Raw genomic sequence first — 13,200 nt, 5'->3', positions numbered from 1 at the left:
ATGAGTTGGTTATTCATTGATTGTACGAAAACGCATTGGTAACTCGATGTTATAAAATGTGCCTTTGTGAATAATTCAACAAGTAGTTAGTACAAGCATATCAGTCGAAGTTTATCTGTTACTTCTAGAAATAGAAGCGGTATCTGGGCCCCTCGATGATTTGGTTTTGACCTATGTACCGGGCCCGGTCAGAACCTAATTGATGTGTTCAATTTAGTTCTATATCGAAACAAATCGGAGATCAAGAAACAAATGTTGGACAATAAGTAAGACCATGTTCCATGTGTTTGTCCGGCTGATATCATGAGAACAGAGGATTATATGATCACTTATCTTAAATGGCGTATCATCATCATCATAGTTCCGAGAGACTTTGAAAGAGCTACGATTGCAAGTCGGATTTTGAATTCGTATTTGCAAATATAGTTATTAGACTTATCCAAGTGGGAGACCATTGGATATAGTGTCTAAGTCCATAACTTTATTTGGTATGAACTTGACCCGACCCGGCATGGTCCATTTGGGTTGCATGGCATTGCAATACTTGGATAGACTAAATGAGAGAATAAGGCACTTATGATTATTAATATATTATAAGTTCTAATATATTAATACTAGTATTATTTAATTAGTATTTGATCAAGTATTAATCTAGAATTAATTTGGTGATCAAAGTGAGACTAATTAAATATATAGGGTTGATTATGACAATCATCAATTCTTTTATGGTGGATTAATGATCCATGGTTTATGGGTTTGGTTATAAGCATATGGAGCTCCATGGATAGTCCATGGGAGTTACAAACCCATGGGTCATGAGAAATGAAGAGTCATGACAATTAGGGTTTACATTTGTAACTCCTAATTATGACACACTATAAAAGAAACCCTATAGCATGAAAAATTGGCACTAGAGTATTCTTGTGAGGGCATAGCCGATTTTGGAGTATAGAAATATTCTCTCTAGTTATTTCCAAGGTTGTAGTGTTGTGTGAAGCATTTGAGGCACAACATTTGGGGTGCTAGGCTCACAACATCTTGAAGGAATCCAAGCGACAACAAGGTATGTATTTCTACTAGTTCTTTATGTTTTATGTAATCCCCATGCCATGCTAGTTAGGAAATAACCTTGAAAAAGAAATTTGCATGTATATAGAGAAAACATAGATTCAAGGTTATTAGGGTTGCATGTACACTAAGGAAGTGTTAGAATGCTCAAAATCCAACACTTATGACTGAGCGACTCTGCCCTAAATCCACAACCAAACGAGGAACAGGAAATGAGGCGACATTCACTCACTCTAGGTCTATCCATCTTAACTATACATGGCCGTAACGTATATGTTTAGCCGTTATAGTTTTACCTGATGAATTTTAAATTTTATAAGAGTGCGGCGACTTTCGCCTTAATGGGAAAGTAATTACATTTAGAGTTAGTCTTGTAATGTTTTTGCTTAGTTATCTGAGATCAAGAGACGTACCAAAATCTACTGGTATCCTTGATGTTTCTCCCCAAGCATTAGAGCTAGACTCCTCTTGTGTCCTTGTCTTTTCCTTCGGTTGGGCAGTCCCTTTTGAAGTGTCCAATCTCACCACATAGGTGGAAACTTGTACTGGTTGCCGCTTTGGTGGTTGATGTAATGAACTCAACTGGGGCTCTGCAGGTACGAGAGGTGTGCCCCTTCCTGTTGCACCTAGCACAGAAGAGTTCTCGACAGATACCATGATGATGGTAGTTGCACTTGCTGCGGTGGGGAAGGTTTCCTAGGTATGGTCTTGTAGGTGTTGGGATGGAAGGGTTGGCAGGGGTATTGACTGTCTCAGCTCGTTTTCTCACGAAAGGCCCTTAAGCCGAGGTACTTCCTTCTTCGTTCTTGAACTTTCTCGTTGGTGGAGTTGGTTGGGGTTCTTGGGTGGCTGGGTATGCAGGTGTTGGTTGCTGCTGTCCATTACTAGGATCGGAAATTCCGATAGGACTCTTGCTAACATTGGCGTTGTTAGCATTCAGCTGAGCCATGACAACTGCTACGGCTGCCGAGACTGCAGCTTGAAACGTAGCTTCATCGAATAAGAGAGTAGGTTTCTTGCTTGTGGACTAGTTACTTTGGAGGCATGGTTGTTCCTACACAGAAAGGAACACAAGATAATGAGAGACGATGGCTAACCCAGGACATATCTGTCCTGACTGTATTAGGCATAAATTTTTCCCGTGCCTTGGGTACTGGTTGTCTGAGTGTCGAACTACATCCCTATGATGTAGCCCTAGTATTCAAGGTAGGAGTATGAGTATCAGAAAAGGCCATAAGATGCGAGTCGTTCCTACTAAGTTACCTTTATATTGGGAAAGGTTTCACTCTCCGGCCTAGAGACACTACTAGAACAACAGCCTTTTACGACGCTCATTGCGCATCGTAAAAGGGTCAGACGACGCGCAAATGCGCGTCAAGGAAGGCCCTGTCATAAAGAGAGACGACGCGCATTTACGACGCTCATTTACGACGTGCGTTTACAGCACGCAATGCGTATCAAGGAAGGCCCTGTCATAAAGGAAGATGGCACGCATTTGCGTGTCGTAACCTTATGACACGCAATGCGTATCAAGAAAATCCCTGTCAAGAAAGGCCATGTCATAAATGAAGATGACACACATTTTTGCGTATCATAATTTTAAATGTTAAAAAAAATATTTTTATAGATTTACTAATTTTCAAATTAATTTTGCATTTAATGCCTCATAATAGAAAATAAATATCATATACAAAAAATATAATCAATTTCATAAAATTTAATGTCATACAAAATATCGTATACAAGAAATAGAATCCATTGCATAATATTTTATTACAAATTTGACATTTTTTTTGTTTCCGTACATTGACAATTTTCCGGAGCCAATTCACGACTGCATTCCAGAGCTGATTCAATTTGTGTCGCTGCTGATTCCGGAGCCAATGATATTAATGTTCAATAAAAAGCGTAAATAATACTTATAGGAAAATTTTATAACAACCAAAACTTACAAAGAACACCATGAGCTATTATTCGTCTTTTGGGGTCTTTAATAAGCATTTTCCTAACCAAATCTTTAGCACTTTCAGAGATACTAGGTCGTGGATCTGAGGAAAAGTCGAGTTTACCCCTCAAAACCTCTTCAAATATCTCATTTTCAGATTCTATCATGAAAAAAAAGAACATAAATTCAGTCACTAAAAAGAAAGTTTAGAGCATTTGATAAGCTATTAACGTATTAACTTATTAGTCTTTTATTCCTTTAGACTTACCTTCCCAAAAAGGTGGGACCCCTCAAAGAAGAATGTAAAGAATCACACCAGCACTCCATATATCTGCTTGAGGACCATAAACCTGAAACATAAAATTAATTTTAAATATATATGATTAGTTAATATCAATATAGTATATAACTTAATATTACAAGTTCAGATATTAGATTTGAAATAAGCTGTAAAATTTAAACTAACTAAAAATGTATAAACTCAAACTTGAAGGACTAAATTGTACAAAGGAATAGTATAACACCAAATTTGGTGCAACAAATGGTGTTTGGTTGGAGTAAAATGGTGTAGCTATTATATATCAAATTGTAAACTTAATGAATTCGCAATTATTAAATGGTGAATACATTTCAATAATTTGTTTTTTTACAATTATATCACCTTTCTATTTTCATATTAATAATCTATATTTATAATTTAATAATTTAGAGTTTTTTTCATAAGTGATTCCTAAAAAAATTATATTCCTATTTAAACATATTTTTATGCCATGGCAGTTAACATTTAGCTAACGAAATCCACATGGTTACGGCCCAGGGACAAACATCATACATATCATAACCAAAAAAGCACATGCTAATTGAATATTGACTTGGAAAACTATAGAACTTATTAGTAACCATCATAATCAATTAAACTCAACACCTCAAACTTCATGAAGGAGAATTCAGTTTTATGAATATGTTCAGCAGCCCTTAAAGACCAAATTAACAATACCGAAAAGACTAGACCCAAAATTACCTTTGATGAAATAATCTCAGCAGTGGCAAGCTTAGCAAGTTTGGTCATATAAGCGGTGTCAACTTCCCCTTCTTCAAGGGCACTGATTGAAATTGACATGACTTTAAATACACCAGCAATATCCCTAAACCTCAGCAAATAACAGGAAAAAAAATTAAATCATGTTTTTTCAAGTCAAATCAGTTAAGTATGCTACTAGTGCAAAGTGCCACCTGACCAGATAACATTTTCACTTGCTCACGAAGGTCCATTTTGGTCAGTAATAGTAGTTCTGGTCTGAAATAGAAAATGATCATTATTTTACCCTTTTGTGTGGAAGTGAGGTTGAATAACAAATGACTTTGTTTTTTACTTAATGCACAAAAAAAAAGACTTAATAAAGAAAGTCAAGACAAAGACATGTAGACTATTGACTCACCATAATCGAACCAACATTTCCTGCAAATCTTTTAAATCCACCAAATCAGATCTTCCTATCTTTTATTATTAAAGTATCAAAATCCAAAAAAAAAAAAAAAAGATAAATTAGTAACTAACACAAATTATCCAACCTAGCATTAGATCCATGATTCGTGGTTTTACTATTACTATGATGCAACTCTCATTACCTGGGGATGTAGGTGCATACCAAAACACTGAAAATTCATCATGTGATAATATTTATATATGTTTTAAAACACTGAAAAACCCTCATTTTTAAACCTAACCTCATTCACTCACTATTTTATATCTATAAGACCTTGTATATTTTTTTAAATTTTTTTCGAAGTCACAGACTCTGGAGATTGCTATCAATTAAGAAGGGGGAGGGGGGGGCACCAGCTTTACCATACCAACTAAATGATATTTTTCTAACAAAAGAACTTCCTGATATTGTGGCATATATTTATTTTTTATGCTAAAACAATCTCTAGGGGCTGCTTTTATAATGCAAGCAAAAAATTGTGTGTATATAAACTAAAACAAGTGAGAGGCAGAGGGAGGGGCTACCCTTTTTTTGTATCATCATGTTTGGGAAGAGAATTCAAGTTCTCAATTAAGTGGCCTGCCAAATTTCAAAAAGTGGGATGAGTTAATAAAGTTATAAAACTGTTGTCCATGTTTACAACCATATAGAATTTCATATATGCCCTTATTAAACATCGAAATATCATATTTATCCGTCCTAATATCTAAATATCATATTTACCCTTCTTAATGTTTTAAAATATCATATGTACCCAAATCTATTTTTTGATATTTTTTTTATTGATTTATAATTCTTATTTATATTCCTAAATCATTATAATTGAAAAACATATTAGAAATTGACAAAATTACCCCTTGATGTCAAAGGATACTATAGCCTCACTGTTCTTTCAAGTGTCAATATTCAAATGCAGTTACTATGCAAGCACCAAAGGTAGCTCCTCCATGCATGATATGCAGGGACAAATTGTTAGTTCAAAGTACATATGTCCCAGAGGGAACAAAGGAGGAAGATGTCACCTCTAACATGGTTGTTTTTTTTTCTGAAAATGTTTTAAGTTCTTTTTTTAATAGTAATTTCTTTACCTGATTTATAAATTTGAACAGTTTGTTAGAGATGGTAAAGTTGTTGATGAAAAAAGGCTTAAATTGATCCTCATATCTCCACCAGACTCACCTGAATCATCACCAATCAATGAAACATTAAAGATAGTGCAGAAAGATGATGATAGAGAAGTGAAAGATGAATTTGTTCAAAAACAAACCTCTCATTCCAAATCGAGCAGCCTAGTAAAGGGCAGTCCAACCATTAATGTCACGAAAGTTGACACCAACTCCAGAGTTAAGAATCGGGGTCAAGGCCCATCCCTCTATCAATTGAGACCACGACTCTTCTTCATCACCTTATTTTTCAGATAATAAAATTTGAATAAATCTCACAAGTAATAATAATTCTTCTGAACTTCTGGAACATTGTTTTACCTCCTCTAGGGTTACTGATTTGTTTTTCAAGGTACTCGAATTCACGGATTTCACTGCATGTAATACAAACAATAACTGTTCCAAGTGGCAAAGGAGGAGCATAGCAACAAAGTACTCCCTCTAGAATAATCTCAATTCGGACTTCAATCTCTCCAAACATACAATACAACTGTCATAACAAGTTAAGTTCCTATGAGAAAAAAGAAAAAAAGAATCCAATTTAGCTTCTAATAAATAAAGGGAACATATAGTTTACCAAATCTATTTGGTTAAGTAAGCGACCATGAGTGCATACCCCAAACATACAAGTGAAACATGCTATTGAAACTATTTTATTTTTATTTTTTTAAAGTTTTTTATTATGAAAGCATTGCATTTTGAAAGTACAATGCTATACTTGGGGTATACTTTCAAAGTTGACCCATTTTTAGCATAGTACAATACTTTATAAGTAAAAATGTTTATTTTAAACATAAAAAATAACCGTAATTGTTACTTATTGATCCTAACTGTTCTTTTTTTTTTTATAGGTAGTAGAAATAAGAGGATATATGAAAGTCAAACATAATGTACATATTTTTTGTTACTCGTTGATCCTAACTGTTCATGGACACTTCTAAAACCATCCAAAATTTAAGCCTAGCATATGAAAAGGAGGAAATCTATTTTCTATCCATGATGCAACCTTCTTCTGTTCATAAAAATAATCATAAATCGACATAAATGTTTAATAATGAAGGTGCATAAAGTTGCATGTTAATTGATGTGTAGGGACAGGATGGTCTTTCTAATCCTTTTAACATCCTTTACAAAGTGAGAATTTATGTATATAAAAGTTTTTATGGTAATTAATAATCGTCAATGAACCAAACCTTCTTTTCATTTTCCAAAAGTTCTCTTATTGGATGATTTGTAGCTGCCTGTTAGTAACGAAACACACAAAATTATATATATATATATATATATATATATATATATATATATATATATATATAGAGAGAGAGAGAGAGAGAGAGAGAGAATAATAACCTTCAGGTCACTCTCCGAGTAGTCATCTGCCATTTTCCACCGATTTAAGATCAATATTTAGTACTAATTCCTCTTTTGTTAATATGACACTTAAAATATTCTCTCGATTTGGGGAATCCAACAAATTAACCATCAACATGCACGCCAAATAGCACCAGATATTATATTGAGCATCCATATCTGTCAATTACCTATAATGCCCTTTTCCATAATAGAAAAAGATTACACTTACCTCTTAGGTTGTCTCTTGATTAAAGGCTCATCAAGATCAAAGGGTCTATTGGTGGCATTAATCTATCCTTTGTTGCAAACCATCCCTGTTTACCATAAATCGTTTTTCTTTTTGCACGTTGCTTCAAGTTCCCTTGGATTTTCACATCTACCCAACATGTTGTCCACCTATTACAAAAAAATCATTATTATTTAAGGAAATAAAAAAAATTGATAAACAAGAAAAATCGGTTATAAGCTTTGTAACAACATCATCAACAAACACAACACTCGGAGAGATTTTAGTGGGCAGATTGAAAATAACATTCATATACTTCTCCCCTAATACCAAAACAGGTTTGGATCCACATCTCTGTTTGGGTGTCACAAAATCGTTAAGTCGCCGTTAAGTTTATAAATACCCACACAACTTTTAACATCAATATAAACGCCAAAAAGGAAAGATAAATGAATAGCAGTAGTTTCGGTAAAAGAAAGTTCAGAAGTACCTCTAAAATCAAAACAGAAAAAAGAAAATCAAAAATGAAAAATGAAAGAAACATAGATTAGCAAACCCACTACTAACGATTGATTTAAAAAATGCAAGGGATCTTTACCTGTGTCTCAAAGAACAAAAGAAAATTGGGTTTGCTTTCCTTGCTAGATATGTGGATCTGAAAAAGGAAAAGAACACACATGTGATATAAGATTTAATCTTTTTATCACACAATGATGAATACATTTCATCTCTTTACCCAGAATCCTAAGCGACCATGTAGAGAGAGAGAGAGAGAGAGAGAGAGAGAGAGAGAGAGAGAGAGATAGAGAGAGAGAGAGAGACCTTACTCTTTAGTCGGGAATGACTACTTCATTATCATACTAATGCTCGTGATTGGTAAGAATTTGTCCTGTTCAAAAACATTTGAAGACCTTGGGCTTAGTTTCCCGCTTTGATGACTCCTGGTGGTGCCTGGACTCCCCAGACTGACGACGTCAATGGTGGTGGTGGGGTGACGACCAGGGTTCTTTGAGTGAGAACATATAGATTTTTTCACGAAGCATGTGAGAATTTTGGAAGGGATGGTGGGGAAGAGGGGGTACATGAGAAGAGATTTCAGGCACAATGAAAAGAGCTGATGATTTTTTTAGGAAGCGTGAGTTGGGGAAGAGGAAGTATGGGAGAGTGGAAAGTCTTGCAAGCTACAGGGCAAAACACTATTGTTTGATGTGCTCTTGTCTACAGTGCTCAACATTTTGACAAATATTAATGTTTACAATTAGCCTCAAAATTGGACAATGGAGTCTTGCAACCTATACTGTAGGGCATCACCTGTTACACAATTGATAATACAGGAAGACAATTAAACATTTTGTAGACTAGATAGTGTACTGAATTGACAATGAACAGATCACGAAAATGATGAATTGAAGAACTAACCTTAAACCCTCTGTAAAAAAGGTATGTGTATGCAGACACATCGACATGTGAGTAATGGAGTAGTAGTGGTGGCCATCATCTCCATTATCGATCGCAGACATTAAGGGAGGGGGATAGCGAACCCTAGAAGGCCATTACATTGAGCAGTCGCACATTTAGAGAGTGAAAGGTAGTGAAGTGGTGCATCGGTGGCTATTGTTTTAGCGATCCGGTGGGGGACTGTGGTGGTCCGATAGGAGCGGAGGCAAGAGCGGATGAACTTGGTTCAAAAAACAAGAAGGGTGATTAGTGTTTTCTAGAGAGAGAGAGAGAGAAAGAGAGAGAGAGAGAGAGAGAGAGAGAGAGAGAGAGAGAGAGAGAGAATGCAAAGGTAGAGGAACAGGGTTGCTTCAAAAGGATTATTAGGGTTTTTTGTTTGAGTATTTTAGGAGAAGAAGGAGATGAATCAAGTGAACAAGGATTGTTAGGGTTTTTTTGTTAGAGGATTTTAGAAGGAGAAGAAGGAGAAGAATCAGGCGGCTGTTTAATTTTTTGGGATTTCATTTCCCACCATAGATTATTAAAACAACTGAGAACGCACCTTTCTAAAAAATATAAAACAACACATTTACACGACACGCTTTTCATGATAGGTGGCTTCCGTGGTTTTTTTGGACACTAATTTTAGGCGCGCAAAAATGCGCGTCTTCTATCCTTCAAATTTTGGAAAATTAACATTAAATTTTAGGGCACGCACAAATGTGCATCCTCTATTAGTGTGTGATATTAATTGCGCGTCGTAAAAGGCTGTTTTTCTAGTAGTGAGAGATTTGAGAACCGTTTGGAACGAAAACCATAGGAAGAGAGGCTTATGAAGGCTTATGGCTAAACAACCTCAACAGAGGTGTAGGGATCCGCTCTAAACGTGTTACTGGCAACGGGAAAAGGCGATTTTCCTAACACATAGCGTGAGTAGTGTAACCACTAACTCACTAAATTGTATTATTTTATGGGTGTATTAGCGTGACGAGCACGAGGAAAAGACACTTCTTGGGTTCCCTGTACTAGCTCCCTCTGTCTACCTCGTATCCCTGACCGGGACCGACGTTGGTTTCCTTCGGGTAGTTACCTAGGGTTCTCTCCTCGTATGGACTTATTGAATTTCTACTCCGCCTTACTTCCGAATCCGACTCCGGGTGTCACCACTTCATGATAGACGACTGGGGATCTCAGAAGCGTAGGCGAATTTCTCACCGATGTCCCTAAAAGATATAGACACCTGGTGATTTCAATAGTCTAGACCCAGTTCATTAATTTCCGAACTGGAAATTTTCTCAATGAACTTCTTCGGGGCCGGAATCAACTCTTCTGCCGAGTACTGAAGTGGGTAGGGTTTTCTATAGGGTTCGTGCGAGAATGGAAATGTCTAAAGAATCCTAAGAGATTATTAACATTTCAATAGGTGATCCATATCGAGTCCTGCTACGATTATACAGGGTATACAAATCATATATAGCTTAGATCCGATAGGCCTTTGAATATGTGATACTACTCTAGATCTACATCCCAACGAGGAAAAGGAAATAGGGTGAAACCACACATTCTTAGCCTATGGGATCCTTATTATATATAACCTTGGGAGTATACTCTCTGTAATTGTAGGTATATCAATAAGGATCTTTTTAGTTCTTCACACAAGATTAGTTATGGATCCTAAAATACCCCTATGGTATTTTAATTCTTGTTTGTCTCTTATCTTCTGATAATGATTCTAGGATTAATGTGAATCTTTTAGTATTCTAAAATACTCCTATAGTATTTTTAAACTTTATATTTGGCTCTAACACACCTAGTTGGTAAGTTTTAGACCTGTTGCAACATCACTATCACTCCCAAGCACATGTTCATTGCATCTCGAATAAATATAGTTGATCAGGTTACATTTATTCCAGTTTACGATTACATAACTGCCTAGGTTTGACTGTAGTGTTCAACATCCGAAGACTTTTATTCTTGTTCATCTTGTGATACTTGTGTTCGAGTGTTTAGATTATGTATGTTCAAATACTTTTGTAAAATATGGTTATATTTTAAAGTATAATTCTTGGTCAGAGTGTTTTATCCCTATGTATTTATAGGTTGTATATCTTTTATGAATTAATATACTTAGCTCACTATAAACAATGCTCTAATACCAATCTATCACACCCCAAAACCGGAACGGCGGAAACATTCTGGGGTGGATGATGTCATCTCAAGTATCACAACACATGCATTATAGTAATCAAAGTACAACAACCATTGCATTAATAGTAATAGTTTTACATGGTTTACATTACAATACATCAAAATAATACAAGTAATAATATGGGTGCAGCTTGGTACTAAACTGTCTTCGTTAAAAGCTTCGGGGATGTACCTGTCTAATGCTGACCTAAGAATACAAGTTGTTTGAAAAGTGAGTATCAGCATTTTTACAAATGCTGGTGAGTTCATATGTATTTAGTGTCATTTTATTCAAATAACTTTAACAAAAGTGGTAGTTTTAGAGTATCCGTTAAATTAGTGTTTTTTCCAGAAAATCCTATATTTTCTTTAATAAAAGTAGTCTTCTACCAAGACTGGACGGAGTTATGTGGTAAAAAGTGGTTTTCCCTTAATCGCTATCATTATCAAAATACAGAATTTGATTATTAAAGAAAGCAAGAGAAATCAGGGAAATAACATATGCCTCAGCAGTGAAGACTGCTGACTAAGGCAAAAGGAATCATAGACTCCAGGAGAGTATCGAACAAACGACACACCTGGCTCAGTCTAATCAAAGGGAGATACAGACCCCAGATGGTACCAAATGAAAGGTACAGCTAGCAAGGTCTAAAAACAGAGAATACAGACCCCAGATAGTATTCAATGAAAGATACAGCTAGTAAAGTCTAAAACAGAGAATACAGACCCCAGACAGTATCAAAGGAGAGATACAGCTAGCAAGGTCTAAACTAGAGACAGACCCTAGACAGTTTCAAATGAAAGATACAGCTAGTAAGGTCCAATACAGTGAACACAGTGTATACAGTGAAATACTGTGTATAAAACCCGTTGCCTTAAAGCCATGAATTATAAGGTAACCCCGAGATACTCGTAACCATACTGATCGACACTAGAGAATCTTGACGCCCTGCAAGCATCGGTATAATTGTGACATTTGTCACCCCTTGGCTTGGTAGGTCGTGGACTGTAGCTAGCAGCCAGGGTGCGGGGGTGTCAATCCCGTATAGATCTATACACACAATGTCCGCTCTCCCTACAAGAGACTCTGGTTACCAAATCGACAACGGAGTAGGCCGTGTACTGAGGATGTATCTTGTATAGTGAGATTTAGTGTAAAATACTGGATAAGCGATAGAGACTCTCAACTGGACTGACTAGTGTAAACCTATATGTCTATGCCTGTACACATAATATATAACTAATGATCAAACGACCTTTGGACGGACATCCAATCCCACGAGACCACATCTCAACGAAGAAAAGGAAATAAGGCGAACAAGCCTTCCTAAGTCCTTCAAACATTATTTATATGCATCTATACAAGCATAGGCATACATCTAACTCTATGGAAGTGTCATTAGGTATAAGTGTACCACGAAGTGGAAGCGTTCTCAAGTATAAGTGGATCACGAAGTGGAGGCGTTCTCAAGTATAAGTGTATCACGAAGTAGAGTGTCTTACAAGGTATAAGCGTATCACGAAGTGGAAGCGTTCTCAAGTATAAGTGGATCACGAAGTGGAGGCGTTCTCAAGTATAAGTGTATCATGAAGAAGAGTGTCTTACAAGGTATAAGTGTATCACGAAGTGGAGGCGTTATCAGGTATAAGCGTATCACAAAGTAGAGGTATTAACTAAACAAAAGTGAAGCAGTAGTATCTTAACCAAGTAGAAGTATAAAAACATAGACGAAAACTTTGGAAAACCTTTATATATTAAGAAAATCACGACTTGGTATTCCTTTGCAAATTGAGTTTAAAAACCTTTAAAAATCCTTTGAAAACCTTTCATAAACAATTTAAATGAATTTTGATTAAACATTATCAGTAAAAGTTGAACAAGTAACTACGTTTTTAGAAAACCATTTACAGTGTCATTCTCAGTAAAATAGTTAACAGTGTGGTAAATATTGTGCACGCGGGTTATCAATCACATATGATTGATATGATAACTGGCATGTTTAACTTGTATTCCCCCCTATAAAACAGGTAAAAACATATAAAAGGTTCATTCAGGGGTATGAACTCACCTGACGTAAGTGGATCCAACGAAGGTGCCGGTTAGGTGCTCGGTGTCAAGTAATGACTTGGACACACTTAGTGACCTATTTAACATATGATAACATATGTTCACATACAATTAGTACATTTAATACTAATTAAACAAGTATACGCATCCTAAAGTGCGGAAAACACTTTGATTAAGTGTTTGGGGTGTCCCAGGTAACATCTAAGGGCTTGAATGGCTTAGGAATGGAGTTTACTCTTGAAGAGTAACCTCTATATATAGATTTC

General features: G+C 35.9%; 1 protein-coding gene across 12 annotated transcripts; it reads right to left on the bottom strand.

Moving 5' to 3' along the window:
* Positions 1–2,756: 2,756 nt before the first annotated feature.
* Positions 2,757–9,148, bottom strand: LOC145008309 (protein SHOOT GRAVITROPISM 6-like). Of its 12 annotated transcripts, none has more exons than XR_013663354.1 (16): positions 8,662–9,147; positions 8,070–8,553; positions 7,841–7,897; positions 7,014–7,412; positions 6,857–6,904; positions 5,985–6,174; positions 5,768–5,905; positions 5,589–5,679; positions 5,355–5,443; positions 5,025–5,079; positions 4,453–4,511; positions 4,247–4,310; positions 4,035–4,158; positions 3,282–3,363; positions 3,021–3,173; positions 2,757–2,933 (listed from the first exon to the last, which is right to left on the bottom strand). XR_013663354.1 is itself a non-coding variant. In XM_078966924.1 (16 exons), exons 4-7 carry the CDS (start codon positions 7,044–7,046, stop codon positions 5,790–5,792), a joined length of 366 nt encoding a protein of 121 aa, XP_078823050.1. In that variant the 5' UTR covers positions 7,047–7,412; positions 7,841–7,897; positions 8,065–8,553; positions 8,662–9,146; the 3' UTR covers positions 2,757–2,933; positions 3,021–3,173; positions 3,282–3,363; positions 4,035–4,158; positions 4,247–4,310; positions 4,453–4,511; positions 5,025–5,079; positions 5,355–5,443; positions 5,589–5,679; positions 5,768–5,789. The 12 variants fall into 12 exon arrangements, 9 of the variants coding, with proteins under 9 accessions (XP_078823050.1, XP_078823052.1, XP_078823049.1 ...); XM_078966924.1 differs by having other exon boundaries at positions 5,985–6,153; positions 8,065–8,553; positions 8,662–9,146; XM_078966926.1 differs by having other exon boundaries at positions 2,757–2,936; positions 5,985–6,153; positions 8,662–9,146.
* Positions 9,149–13,200: the final 4,052 nt, after the last annotated feature.

Source organism: Lactuca saligna, chromosome 8 (genome assembly GCF_052625555.1).
Source record: "Lactuca saligna cultivar CGN05327 chromosome 8, ASM5262555v1, whole genome shotgun sequence".
Taxonomy (NCBI): domain Eukaryota; kingdom Viridiplantae; phylum Streptophyta; class Magnoliopsida; order Asterales; family Asteraceae; genus Lactuca; species Lactuca saligna.
The sequence above is the reverse complement of the archived record's forward strand: the minus strand, read 5'-3'. Positions and strand labels throughout refer to the sequence as shown.